The 15,298-nt window shown below is 37.5% G+C and overlaps 1 protein-coding gene across 2 annotated transcripts in view; it reads right to left on the bottom strand.

Moving 5' to 3' along the window:
* The window catches only part of NARS2 (asparaginyl-tRNA synthetase 2, mitochondrial (putative)), a 135,296-nt gene that overhangs the window by 11,650 nt on the left and 108,348 nt on the right, over nucleotides 1-15,298 (bottom strand). For both annotated transcript variants that reach the window (XM_010853224.1, XM_010853225.1), the window contains 4 exons: nucleotides 11,674-11,772; nucleotides 11,537-11,574; nucleotides 5,423-5,489; nucleotides 3,836-3,973 (listed from right to left, as the gene is read on the bottom strand). In XM_010853224.1, coding sequence (XP_010851526.1) covers nucleotides 3,836-3,973; nucleotides 5,423-5,489; nucleotides 11,537-11,574; nucleotides 11,674-11,772 — 342 coding nt within the window. The remainder of the gene's footprint in view (nucleotides 1-3,835; nucleotides 3,974-5,422; nucleotides 5,490-11,536; nucleotides 11,575-11,673; nucleotides 11,773-15,298) is intronic.

The raw sequence follows: 15,298 nt of genomic DNA, 5'->3' as shown, positions 1-15,298 counted from the left end.
AATTTAGAAAGAAAGAGGACTTCACACTTATTGACTACCTACCATCCCAAACACTGTGCTATGCATTTTGCATATATTATTAATTATGAATTAATTCAATCCTCATAATTCTGGAAAATATTATCATCTAATTTTTACAAACGGAAAAATAAAACTCAAAGAAATTAAATGGCTTACCTAAGATCACATAGTTTATAACACAAAGACCTGAGACCTGAACTCAAGGGTGCCTGATTCTAAAGCCTCGGGACATTCTTATTCCATGGAGCCAACATCAAAAAAAATTTAGAGTAAAAGTTGCTCTTTAGCTTCCCAGGAACTTCCTTAGCAAATCAACTCACTCACTATTTGTCCCAGACTGTGCTGGGCTCAATTCATTCATCTTCCAACCATGTGTGTGTGTGTGTGTCTGTGTGTGCGCGCGCACGTGCGTGCATGCACGCGCTGAGTCCTGTCCGACTCCTTACGATCCCATGGACTGTAGCCTGCCAGGCTCCTCTGTCCATGGGATTTTCCAGGCAAGAATACTGGAGCAGGTTGCCATTTCCTACTCCTGGGGATCTTCCCAACCCAGGGATCAAACCAGTGTCTCTTGTGTGTCCTGCACTGGCAGGCGGAATCTTTACCACTGAGCCACCTGGGAAGTCCATCACCAAATAGACATCAGGTGCCTGCTATGTCCCAGGCATTATGCTAGGCAAGAGGACACACTCATAAGTGGAAAAAAAAAGGCCCTCAAGTCCTTTGGCATAGAGAAAAGTGTCACTAAATAAACAGTTATACAAATAAATGTAACAATACAACCGTGTTAAGAAATAGGATGGATTAAGTTAGTAACCCCAGGTTTGAAAAAAATGGTACACTGCCGTTTAGTGAATCTCTGACTCAGAAGAGAGGATTAAGGAAGGTTTCTCTGTGGAAACGATTACTGAGAAGAAGAGATCTAAGAATAAGCAAAATTACTTAGGTGAAGGAGGTTGTTCTTAATTTAGGGAAGACTATGTACAAAGATCCTGTGATGAGGGAAAATCCTGCCTACCTACCAGAAGACATGAGATAGGAGCAGCCAGACTACACTGAGGCTTGTAGGCCAAATAAAGAATCTTGACTTTTGGTGTAAGAGCAGTGGGAGGCCACTGAACGGTTTTTAGAAGAGAGAGAATGTTACCAGATTTACATTTTCTAAAAGTTCAAGCTGAAATGGGGAGAATGAACTCAGAGGAGGAAAGAACAGATGCAGGCAAAAGACTGGTTAGAAGTTAAGACTACTTAACTTCAGTAGTTAAGACTACTGAAGTAGTCCTGGCAAGATATGATGATATGTTAATCCAGAAACATAAAAGTGGAAATAAAGAGAAGGAGATGGATTAGAGATTTATTTAGGAGTATAGAAATGACAGAACTTAGTAACAGTTTCAATATGTGAAGTGAGAGAAGAGAACATTTCAAAGATGACTCAGGACTCTGGCTTGCACAATTAGATGAACCCTGAATTTTCAAAGAAAATCAAATTTTGTGGGAGAAAGGGAGAAGAAGTGAAATCACAGGTTCAGTTGGGGGTATGTTAAGTTTGAGATGGTTTTACCATGTGTAAATGGTGGTGAACTCACAGGAGAAGCCTGGATTCAAGACATAAATTTCTGAGTCATGTGAAAATACACAGTGAGTTGTGGGTAAAGATGAAATAATCATCTGGGGAGAGAAAAGATCTGGGGAGAAAAGGACGGAGGCATGAGGAATTCCAGCATCTAGTGGAAGAGGATGAACCTGAAAAGGAGACTGAGAAAGAATAATTCACTAAGAAAGGGAGAAAACTAGGAGAATGCTGTCACAGAAGTCAAAGGGGGGAAGAAGTAAGTCCTAAATAGTGCTGAATAATGCTGAGAGGTGAAGTAAAAGACTTTTTAAAGAGTCTGTTGAGCTTAATAACATGACAATTATTACTGCTCCCAGAGTTTCAGTGGTACAATTAGAGGGAATGACAGTGGTTTGAATATAAATCACATTAGAGGGCGGAGGAATGAGTGGTATATACCATGGTGGTTATGAAATAGTCACCTTCCTGAAGAAGACTTTAATTTGAGAAAGGAAAATTTATATAGAGACTACAAAAAACAGACATAATGCCACTAATTAGTTTTACTGATCCTTTAAATGCCATAGAAATCCAGAAAAGGCAGGCTCAGGGTGACTGGGTTAGCTAGGGAAGTCGTCACAGAGCAGGAAAACCTTAAGCAGAGTATTTTTAAGTACAAAATTGAATGACTGAAAAGTGCTCTACTGAGGGAAATTATGAGAGGAATATACAATGTGTGTGTGTGCTGGGGGAGAGAGGTGGAAGTGGGATAGGGTGGAGTGAAAAAAAAATAAAAGCAAGAGATACAGACATATTCCTGTTTTTTGATGTAAGCTCAACACCAAACAGACAACCTGCAACTGGATAATCCACTCCCTAGTCACTGTCCCTTTTTCTGCTGCCAACCTGTGGGCCTATTCATTTCTCATAACTGATTATACCAGAGGCTTGGTAGGGAGAAGGGAAAATAAGTGTCATAAATCAACTATGTTGCTTACTGCATTTGGATAATGCTGGTGAAAGGTAGGGATGTATAAAATCAGTGGCTAACGTGTAATTTTATATTTGTGACTTCTGAGGTAGTGTAATAAAGTAGAGAACACAGACTTCAGAGCCAGAGGAATCAGGTTTGAATAAGAACTCTATCACTTTCTATCCATGGAGCCTTAAGAAATGCAATTGGTCTTTTTGCACCTCACTTTTCTATATGTAAAACTGGAAAAACAACGAGTTTCTTGGCAAGGTTGTTTTGTGATTTATGACTTAAGAGATGACATGATAGTATTTGCTTCATACTAATTGGTGGCTCCTACTGTTTTAGGAATGCTGTAATATGAGCAAAGACAGGAAAGACATTCAAACAGATAACCTTGTATACCTAAGATGAGGTAATTTTATTTATTAGGGGGTCCTGATCTACATTTTCCTACTGGTATTTATCTAAAAACAAGTGAAAAGTACAAGACAGCAAAGTTTACATTTGGGACCTTTTCTGAGATAAACATATTTGTCTCATAGATTTTTACAATTAATGATATTAAATAACTATTCAATACATATTTAAAGAGTAAAAAATATTCTTATTTTATGTTACTGCCAATTTTGTGAAGGAGAGAAGAGACAAAAAGGAAAGCACCAGAAATATAAAAGCCAACTGTAGTTGAGGGAAAAAGAACAGAGGACAAGAAGAGCTAAAGAGGACAGACAGACAGAGACAAGATAGGCAGAGAAGAGAGCCAGTCAGAAGAGGAACAACCAAGAGGAGAATGCACCCAGCCCTCTTCGACCCCTGCACAGCCCTCCCCTCACCACTTCTATTTGATAGTCAAAGTACTCTAAGCTGCCTGCTATGCCAAGCCAGCTCTTCTTTTGTCTGATAATGCCACTACCATCATCTCCCCCTACCGCATGTGGTCTCCTAATCAGTATTTAATTTGATAGAGACTGGGCATATTGCTATACACTGCTCTAGGGCTCTCAGTAATTTAAAAATACAAAACAAAATGCACCTACATTTGCATCTGCTTAACTGAGAAGGACACCCTATAACAGAAATGAGGGAGTGTGCTTACAGAACACTGGGATCTTCTTTGGAAACACATTTTTAGAGGTGCCTGTGAGGAACATTATCATTTTAAGAGATAAAGAGTGAATGATATAATTTAAGAAAATATGCCAAAGGATAAATTAAATTAAATCAAGGGGAAAACCTCAGACTCTGGGATGACTAACCCCGATTTATTTAGTGTGTTTACTTACTGTGTGCTGAGGGCCATCTTCATTATCCCTCATGTAGAACGGCTTGAGTACTAACGGATAATTAATGACAAAGACTGGTATGTCGCCACAATGCTTCACCAGGTATTTTTCATGTTCAGTGTGTAGATCAGCACCCCACTGTAATGAGAAAAAAGAAATTACCAAAGGAGAAGACAGAGCTGAAATATATAATGCGGGACCTAAAAATAGCCTGTATCAGTGCCAAGGGCTTCTTTTCCCTGAGGATCAGGGATGTGTGGAACCGTCTGCTGAAGTTACACAGATAGAGAAACTAGAGAGAGATGTGTGAACAGAACATTCAAAAGCCTGGAAAGATGAAAGCTGGAACTAGTAGATAAACACTGTGCTTTTCTGTGCCCCAATGAGGGAGCAGCATTTAGCAGACAAATAGGAAGACACAGTATGCTTTCCACAGTGCAGAAAAGCTGATTCAGAATCATAATTTTTATTAATATTGGCCAGAGCTTCTTCTACAGTTACTGTTCCTAAGTCTCAGGAAATTAAATGATGAGAGATAATATTCCTAATACTGAGTCTATCTTTGGCTAGCTGGCTTCTCCCAGTGAATTTTTTTTTTTTTATAGAAGAGTCAACTAATATATCAGGTGCTCTTTGATGAATATTTAATAACACTGTTCATCTATTTATTCAGCAAACACTAATGTGCCTATTAAATCCCAAGTACCATCTAGGTACTGGAAACAGTGGTAAGGAAAACAAAACCCCTAACTTCATGAAGCTTCTAGGGTAGAAGACAAATATTAAATTAAAAAATTATACAAAGAAATCAATTGATTATAAATATAATAAGCACAGGACACTCATAACTTAAGAGAAAATCTAACCTAACATCTAACATCTAACTTAAGAGAACATCTAACTGGGAATAGAACTGGTATAAGCAGTAGTTTGAAGACAAAGGTATTATATTCTTAACATTATCTTACAGTCCCCTTTGTCTGGCAGTATCTTAATTACAGGAAAGAAGCACTGGCAGAGAAATGAGGAGACCTGCCTCTAACATTATGTGCATGGTCACTAGATCATGCTGTCTTTCCAGACCGATATCCTTGCCAATAAAATAAAGGAGTTCTGGGAAAAAGCAAAAACATAAAACTCAAGTGTTCTTCAAAGTGGGTCACAAATTAGAAGCCTCCATAAAGTTCAAAGGAAAAAGAAACCTGTTTAATGTGTTGCCTAAACTTATTTGATCACATAACCTCTTTTGTCTGTCAGCTGAAACATCATTCAGAAAATACTTTGAGAAACACTGAACTAGTTGATTGCTACACTGATATTCTATTCTATATTCTACGATATTTCTAAGGAATTTCATCTTTAAACTTGGGAAACTTCTCTATAAGTCCTTTTGTCACTGCTAATCCAAATGATATGATTCTACTTCAAAACAATTTTTCAGTCTATATATGTCAACAAGGTTGGGCAAACATCAAAAAAACCCAATGAAATACTGCATATTGCTAATAAGAGAAATAAGGTTATTTTAAAGGATTCTTAATGAAATCAGATAAATATGAGAAAGAAATTTTCATATATATATCCTACCTCTGGAGTGAAGGTGAAGTTCTGGGATGCCTGCTTTAAGATCTCCACTGCCTCAGTGTAAGAAATGCTGGAGAGAAAAAGGGTAAAATCAGAAAAAGGTCTATACAACGGGCTGTTGTTAATTAGTGCATCTGAAAACTGTAAAAGGCTTATTTTCACATTGTTTTTTCAGATCACACATGAGTATCAAATGATTGCTGGGTTATCAGGAATGATTATAAAAAATGATTATTGATAATCAGGAATTATGGCTGATTTAATCTTATGAGAGTCTGAGCAGTGTGAAGAGAAATGGCCATTCAATAATCACACTTGTAGTGTACACAAAGAAGCTAGTCACTCAAGAAAGTAAAGATTTTCTCTGAATTCATGTTATGCTAATGCATGAAAAGGTGTTAAATACTGAGACTGAAAGAGGAAAACTCTTTCCTGAGAGCTATCACTCATTCACCCAACATATACTGAGCATTTACCATGTTCTAGGCATCATTCCCGGCACTGGAGATCCAGTAAATAAACACAAAGACCCTGCTTTTATGGAGAGAGAGTGTGTGTGTGTGTGTGTGTGTAGAAAGATAAATAAACCAGAATAATAAAATGTCAGGGAGCTACTGGTGCTATGAAATAAACAAAGCAAGACAAAAAGAGGGTGTGTATGTATGTATAGAAAAATAATAAACAAAAATAATATAATTCCAGGGAGCTACAGGTGCTATGAAGATAAACAAAGCAAGGTAAAAAGGGGGTGTTTGGTGTACTATTTTAGATAAGATGGTCAAGAAAGGCCTTGCTGAATTGGTGACATTTGAACAGAATCCTGAATGAAGTAAGGAAATGAGCCATATAAATACCTAAGGAAAGTATTCCAGGCAAAGCGAACAGTGAGTACAAAAACCTGCAGTGAGGAACAGTTTGGCTTATTCAAGGAACAAAACAAAACAAAAAAGCCAATGTGTACAGCATATTGAATAAGGGGAAGAACGCCAGGAATGAGATGGAAAGGTAATGAGAGGTCAGATCCTATGAACTATTTCAGACCATGGTAAGGGATTCATAATATATTCTAGTACTGGAAGATTGTTCAGGAAAAATACCACTGGTTACCTCAGTAAGAAAGCACCATGCCTAAAGCAAGCCAAACTAAAAATTTAACAGTTTGAATAGGTGATATATGCATATGGTTAAAAAAATCAAGATGAATAAAACAGTATACATCTTCATTCCACCCCTTTCACATAGCCACTTAGTTCCTCTCCTCATAAACAATCATTGTTACTGGTTTCCTGTGTACTCTTCCAGAGGGCTTAATGCATCTCTAAGCAAATACTAATACTCAATCTCCCCTTTATACAGATGGCAGCTGCAGCGTAATGCTATAGCATGTGCATCATACACACTCTTTTAAATCGTTTCTTGCTCAATATATCTTGCAGATATTTACACATTAGTATATGAAGAACTTCCCTGGTGGCTCAGACAGTAAAGTGTCTGTCTACAATGCGGGAGACCCATGTGCAATCCCTGGGTTGCGAAGATCCCCTGGAGAAGGAAATGGCAATCCACTCCAGTACTACTGCCTGGAAAATCTCATGGACAGAGAAGCCTGGTAGGCTACAGTCCATGGGGTTGCGAAGAGTCGGACACGACTGAGCGACTTCACTTTTACTTTCACCATATGAAGAACTTTACCTTTTGAACTATTACATAACATTCCACTATGTGGATATATCCTAATCAGTCAAACCAGTCACCTACCAATGGGTATTTCAGCTGGTTCCAATCTTTTGTTACGGCAAATCATGACCACATATATCTAATTTATGCTTCCCAGACAGCTCAGTTGGTAAAGAATCCGTTTGCAATGCAGGAGACCCTGGTTTGATTCCTGGGTTGGGCAGATGCCCTAGAGAAGGGATAGGCTACCCACTCCAGTATTTTCAGCTGGTAAAGAATCAATCTGCAATGTGGGAGACCTGGGTTCAATCCCTGGGTTGCAAAGATCCCCTGGAGAAGGGAGAGGCTGCCCACTCCAGTATTCTGGCCCGGAGAATTCCAAGGACTATATAGTCCATGGGATCACAAAAGAGTTGGACACGACTGAGCGACTTTCACTTCACTTCACATGCTCACACAAATTTTGAACATGGGAAAAACAGAATTGTTGGCTTCTACAGTACTTGCATCTTGGAGTTTTTATAGTTTTGAAAGACACTGCCAAAGATATCATCCATTCCCCCTTTACAGGGTTACACCAATTTATGCCCACTAGTAGTATATGAAGGTGTTTCTCTATTTCCTCTCCAACAGTATTTTGCATGATTAAAAACAAAAATCTACAAGCTTTCTGAAGACCTTTGAGCTAAAAAAATATCTTACCCAACCCAAACTTATTCTCTGAAGCAAAAACAAAGTTCAAATTTATAATAACTAACTGGAAAGAGCTGTGTCATAAAGTACAAATAGACTTCCCGAAGCTATGTTTTGAGTGATAGGTTTTTTAAGATGGAAATTCTATTCAAAAGAAAATCTAGTATTAAATAACACATAATTTCTAAGTTAGAATGGTGCTGGTGTTGATAGTAGTAATGCTTTTTAAATGAGCATTTTATAGGAGGGAAATTGAAGTGTAGAGAGGTTCAGTAATTTGCCAAAAATCACTCATGTAAGTAAGAAGTAAAGCTTGATGTGCTGACTCCAGAGTCTAAGCTTTTAACTCCTGAGATAACGCCTAAACCACTTGCAGTTTCATATGTTCTATCGAAACGAAACATAAGGGGCCCTGGGTTCTCCCTCTGACTCTACCACTTACTAGCTATGTAAATCACTTCATCTCAATGAAGGTTTTATAAAATGTCATCTTTATTTAAAAAAATCTAAAAATACAAATATTAAAAAATTAAGTATTTACACTTATAAAATAAGGACACAGGGCTATACTGTCTTAAGCTTTTTTCTACTTAGATACTCTACTGTTCTGTTCCATCAATTACTTGATATGATCTATTCATTATACTGAGAAATATAAGAGCAGTCAAAAAGGGAAGCACTAGAATCTTGTACCATTGATATATTACAGGTACAATATCAAGAAAAAAAAGACTCTTCGTGTTTAAATAGCTCTCCTTATTCTAAATGTTCTATGATACTCTGCCTATACCTTAAGTTGAGGCAGAACTTTCAAGTTCAAGTTAGAGTTCTGACACTGGATATCCTTGATGGCCTTCAGCAATTCTCTCTACTTTTTCTTGGTTACGCGCACGTTCGTGCTTAGTTGTGTCTGACTCTGTGTGACCCCATGGACTACAGCCCTCCAGGCTCCTTGGTATGTACAGGGAATAATATTTCTTCTCCTTTCCAGAAACTATTTCCAAAGTGCTATGAACTCTGAGAATCATGAACTCTGAGAATATTCCCTCTGGTTGTTCCCCCTCTTTGTTTCTAGCTGCTGGGACCTCTCTTATATGCTAATGAAGCCAACAGTGCATTTCAGAGGAGTTCATAATATTTTAACTAACGTCTTTAGATGTTTTGTAGGAGGGTTTTCAAGTTATTGAGTTTTTGACATACTGCTTAAGCAGCATTTGGTCATTTCAACAAAATTACTCAAGTTATCACTTTTGTGATGAGAAAACTGAAGCTTAACTACTCAGAGTTGTTGTGAAGATAATGAACTTCAGTATATGTAAAGTTTATCACTGTCTGATACATAGTAAATATTCAATAAATGGTGGATATTTTCCCTCCATCTAAGATCTTACTCATTAGATAGGAGCTGGATAACTTCTCTTAAGATCTGCCTGATTCTCTGTTTCCAGCACAGATTCCTCGAGATGCCCAATTTATTTCTTTCCTTATCTACTTAATTAAAAATTTTATCAATACACTTATGTCCAGAACTCTCCTGTACACTCCAGATCTGGGCACTCAAACTGCCTACCTGACATCTACAAACGGACATCTGAATGGATCTCAATAATAATGTGACACCTCACGGGAATGAGCCTGTTACCACCCCATCTCTCTCTACAACCTGGCTGCTACTCCTTCCTCTGTCTCCATTTCCATAGCTATGTAAGTCAAAGGCTTTCAAGTCACTCTCTTTCTCTCTCACTCTCAGCAACTCCTGTTTGCTCTATCTTTAAAACCTATCCTGACTAGGACCATTTCTCTCCCCCTCCACTGTCACCATCCTGGTCTGTTGATGGCTTTATGTGTCAAGTTGGCTGGGCTGCAGTATCCAGATATTTGGTCAAATATTCAGGATGTTTCTGAGAAGGTGTTTTTGGGATGAAGTTAACATTTAAATCAGTGGATCCTGACTAAAGAAGATACCCTCTCTAATAACATCTAGTTTGAAGGCCTTACTAGAGCAAAGAATGGCCTCCTCCAAGAAGGAAGGAATCTGCCAGCAGGCTGCTTTTGACTTGCTCTTCGCTGAGTCTCCAGCCTTCAGATTTTGAATTTGCCTAGTCTCTACAAATACGTGAACTAATTCCTTAAGATGTTCTTCTCCCACTTACCCATATAGCTAGTGCTCTTACTTTACTTTCTCGAGATCTTTACTCAAAAATCATCTCAGTGGGATCCTCCCCACCATGCTATCTACTATTTCTATCTCCTCATTCTTCCTATGTCATATCTTCTATCTCTTTTTTGGTTTCTCCCCCCTAAGTATTACTCATTTTCACAGATTATATGTTTTACATTTTTATCTTGTTTCTTGGCTATTATTATCTCCACCAGGAATGTAAGCTCAGTGAAGGCATGGAGTTTTATCTACTTTGTTCATTGCTTTAAAAGCAGTTTTTAGATGCTAGAACAATGCCTGGCATATAGTAAATATTCAATATACATTTAAGTAAAGAAAAAGTCTCCAAAGCCTTCACTTTTACTTCACTGTCCTTTGCTTCTCTACCACAGGGCTCTTGACTCTTCCCTCATTTGCTATTCCCACATTTGCTGCCTTGTTACTGGTTCAGGGTCAACAATTCATCACTTTTAACTTGTAGTCTGCAGGTCTAGGTTGCTACCTGATTCTCAGCTTGGTCCAGTGTGCCAAGTTTTTCTTATTTCCCTCCTCAAGGATAGGTTGGATTCTTTATTTTCTTAGAACAGAAACCTGCTAAGTTTAAGATGGCAAGAGAAAAATGATACTAACTACTTTGAGAGACAATCTTTTATTCTTCAGAGTATCAACCTTGCTTCCTTGATACACTGTAAATACCCTGAATACAAAGTTTTTAAAAATTTGTTTTAATTGGAGGATAATTACTTTATAATATCGCGATGGTTTTTGCCAAACATCAACACGAATTGGCCATAAGTATCCGTATGTCCCCCCCAATCCTGAATCCCCTTCCCTATCCTATCCCTCTAGGTTGTCCAGAGCACCAGCTTTGGGTGCCTGGCTTCATGCACCAAACTCACACTGGTTATCTAATTTACATACGGTAATGCTGAATACTAAGTTTTATGTAAATTGTTTGTATTAGATATAAGAAGTTATTTGCTGTTTTTCCCATATCAAGTATGTGTTTAATAATAAACTGTGAAAAGAACAGCCTATCTGATTAATATGACTGGTTGACTAAACAACCAGTCCAATATCAAATGCTATATAATGGGATTACAGTGCAAATGAAGCAATAATGTATGTGCAGTATTTACAATATGGATTTTTAGGTTTTAAAAAATTGGCTTAAAAACAGTTCAGAATATATTTTCAGATTTTAGGCAGCAAAAGCAAAGAAAAAGAAAGAAGACTGAAATAGAGAAAAACGGAGAGGCAAACATTACATGTATCTTAAAAGCATATTTTTTAATCAAGCTAGATTTTGATTACTAAAGCATTAGTCTGAATTGCAGTAATAAGGCTAATAATTACCATGTTCATTTATCTTGCTAAGATTTATTCATTTATTTATTAATTCAACATTGATTGTCAACTATGAACCAGACACAAGAACTATAACTATCATTAAAATACAAGTGTCCCTTGAGTCTAGGGAGTATGATAAGCAGATAAACAAACAAAAAATTTAATACATAATAAATTATGATAAATATGATGATAAATTATGAATAAAGTTCAGAGAAAGTATAATATCTACTTACATTAGAAAGTTGTTTTTTAGCATATGTTCTAATCTGTCCTTCGTAAAAAAACAGAAAAAAGAAAATTTAGTAAATGCAATTAGAGTCATTGCATGTAATTAACATAATCAGAGGGCTTTATCCACAAAACTAATTACCTTTTGGCCAGGAGCTAAGAATTTGTGACAGAGTTCAACATCTTTAGGACAATTTGAGAGAACTGTCATTGCTGTAGTCTTGAAGAGGCTCTCCATAACCTAAGAGAAATGATACAGAATTGTCTGACATGTTAAGTTTCATGAAAAAACCAGTTTAGGGCTCTGCAGGGACTATTCTCCAGGTTTTAGCAACTCTAAAGCCAACTCATGCGAAGAGTTGACTCATTGGAAAGGACTCTGATGCTGGGAGGGATTGGGGGCAGGAGGAGAAGGGGACGAGAGAGCATAAGATGGCTGGATGGCATCACTGACTCGATGGACGTGAGTCTGAGTGAACTCCGGGAGTTGGTGATGGACAGGGAGGCCTGGAGTGCTGCGATTCATGGGGTCGCAAAAAGTCGGACACGACTGAGCAACTGAACTGAACTGAACTGAAAGCCATTAGGCCTCTTACTTTCTGAATATACTGCAGCAAGCTAATTCAGTTTCTAGACTGATTAAAAGAAACATCACAACTTCTTCTCAGAGTAGGAGGGGAAAAAAGAAAGAAAGAAAGAAAATGTCTGAAGTTTTTGTTAAGTTTCAAAAGTAGTAATGAAGTGAGCTGTCAAATGAACAACTAAAACAAATTGATGCCTCAGTTTCAGTCTACTTGCTTGTAGAATCAGAGCAATAACAGTACCTGTTTTACAGGACTGCTGTGAGAATTAAATGAGATAATACATGCAGAAGACTTAGCTCAGTGCCCAGTTCAGAGGAGCACACAACCAGCATCAGTTGTTGTGAAGAGTGGAACATTCTGAAAAGTGCTTCATTGAGTCACTGATAAATGAAAGTAAACTTTAAGATTATAGAAGCAATGAGATCTAGCTTCATCCAAATACATACATTTTTGCTTTGCTAAGGTATAAAGTAAAAATAATACAGATCAAATATGACACAAATCAGTATATAAGATTTCATTCTACCAGGGGTGTCTGTAAGTCTCTCAGGGGAAAAATTTGTTCTTAGAAGAAAAAAGTGACTGGAATGGAAAATATTTCTAAAATATTTTTAATCCAAACTAAAATTCTTCTTTTGAAGTCAATGAGATCATACTGTGGTTTCCAAATGTGTCCCCATAAAGAAATACATATTAAGTCCAGGTTGCCTCACCAGACAGTTGTCTCCCTTTCCTCTGTGAATCACCAGACACTCTATCAATGTTGCAAATACAGTGGGGCTATATAAGTGTCTGAGTAATTTAATCAATCAGCTACAGGAAAGAATTTAATTATCAAATAACAACTAGTTAGACTTATGTACGTATATAAAATATTTGGGGCTTCCCTGGTGGCTCAGTTGGTAAAGAATTCACCTGCAATGTGGGAGACCTGGGTTTGGTCCCTAGGTTGGGAAGATCCCCTGGAGGAGGGCATAGCAACCTATTCCAGTAATCTTTCCTGGAGAATCCCCATGAACAGAGGAGTCTGGCTGGCTACAGTCCATGGGGTTGCAAAGAGTCGAACATGACTGAGCAACTAAACAATACACATAAAATATTTTATACTTCTCTTTATATTATTTTATATTATACATGTATTTTATAGAAAAGTAAGGAATAACTTGATGAAAGAAGAGCAAAAGGAGGCTAAAGATGTTTTACTTTGAGGCTATATCATCTTCAATCCAGCAGAGAGATAAAGAACTTACTAAGTAACTAAATGATTTATGAAGGGTTATATCTCTCAATCACTGAAAAAAGCCAATGTATTTTGGGAGGAAAAAACATATAAATTGGAGAGTATGCTTACACTATTGAGAGACAAAATACACCTATTTGCAAGATAAAGACTTTGCCACTAGGCTGGTAAAAGGGTATCTTTGATGAGCAGTATATTTCCCTTTGAAGAAGAAAACACTGGCTCTTCTAACATTGACTTTCAGACTATGTTTTATGAATATATTAAAGAAAACAAGAACTTAACTGAAGAGTTAACATAATCCTCAGAGGTTTTAAAAACTATATTATTCAATAGCACTGAAATATCAATAGTACTATTTAAGTGTTTATACTTCATAAGAGGAAAATATCCCTTGTTACAATACTGATTTAAGAGACTGCTCTTCATCAAGATAATAATTTCCACAGAATTCAATTTATCAAAGGGAGAAAATTAAAAGAAGCAGAAGATTACTTTGGGAAGAACATATTTTTTTTTCTTTTATCTTTTGGAAAAGGTTTATATTTCAATTAATCAAACTATTCAACAGTGTATATGCCCGGAGTATCACTCAGTAAAGTAGCAAATAATTAAGAATCAGTTACAGAATACATAATTATAGAGCAAAGATTATAATGTTTAATTAATTCTAACATAACCATGTCTATTGTCTTTATGAACTTTCCCTCTGGTTTTATGTTGGGGCAGTGAAGAAGCAGGAGGTAAAAGGTGTGCTTCCATTCTCTACAATACTCTCATCGCTTGAGCCAAAGAATAATAAAGAACTGGGTGGTGAGCTAAAACTAAAAGGTGATTAAGGAATTTTACTGACTCCATGAGGCTCATATTCTGAATCCCTAAATCTGGAAAGGTGTTACTCAACAGTGTTACTATTAACATTTTTGGCCAGACAATTATCTGTTAGGGGGGAAGAGGCTGTGCACTGTCGATGTTCAACAGCATCCTTAGCCTTTACCCACAAGATGCCAGTAGCAACCAGTCTTCCCTATTCCTCCACCCACTCCCTGGTGTCTCTGGGGAACACTGCTCTAGAGAAATCAAGGAGAGACAGTAAAGGAGTATATGTAATATGTATATGTGGGGTGTGGCCAGAACACCCGCTCAGGACCAAGATCTTCATCTGCTGGGAATATTAACTGCTGATGTTTCATAGTTGGGTCCTTCTTCAGCAACTGCCCAGACCAAGAGTGCTGTCTTACCCACCCAAAGTTACAACTTGTCCCAGGTTATCTTGTGTCCAATGACTGGCTAACATCGGGAGGCACTTGCTTTCCCATGGGACAACCATGAAGGGCAATTCTAGCTTCCAAGGTCCTCACAGAATTGGCAAAGGCCTCTTTGTGTAAACACAAAGTGTTTGAGGCAAAGGCCTCAAAGTGTAAACACATCACACTTCAACTTTTCCTTCTGTTCAGTAGTGCTGTCTTCCTTTCCTTTCCAGATATTTCTCTAGAGAGCATTCCCCAGTACTATCTACACACAAATCTCTGCTTTAGAGTTTATTTACTAGGAAATCCAACTTAGGATAATAAAATTGTGACTCCATTCTGTTAAGAGGAAAAGGTAGTATTTCTGTTTTAAGTGGCATTGGGTCATTTACTGGGTGAGTAAGAGTAGAAATGCAGGTCAGGAAGCAACAGTTAGAGCTGGACATGGAACAATGGACTGGTTCCAAATTGGTAAAGGAGTACGTCAAGGCTGTATATTGTCACCCTGCTTATTTAACTTATATGCAGAGTACATCATGAGAAATGCTGGGCTGGAAGAAGCACAAGCTGGAATCAGATTGCCGGGAGAAATATCAATAACCTCAGATATGCAGATGACACCACCCTTATGGCAGAAAGTGAAGAGGAACTCAAAAGCCTCTTGATGAAAGTGAAAGTGGAGAGTGAAAAAGT

Source organism: Bison bison, unplaced genomic scaffold (genome assembly GCF_000754665.1).
Source record: "Bison bison bison isolate TAMUID 2011002044 unplaced genomic scaffold, Bison_UMD1.0 scf7180017864324, whole genome shotgun sequence".
Classification (NCBI taxonomy): Eukaryota; Metazoa; Chordata; class Mammalia; order Artiodactyla; family Bovidae; genus Bison; species Bison bison.
This window is presented reverse-complemented; position numbering and strand designations above follow the sequence as displayed.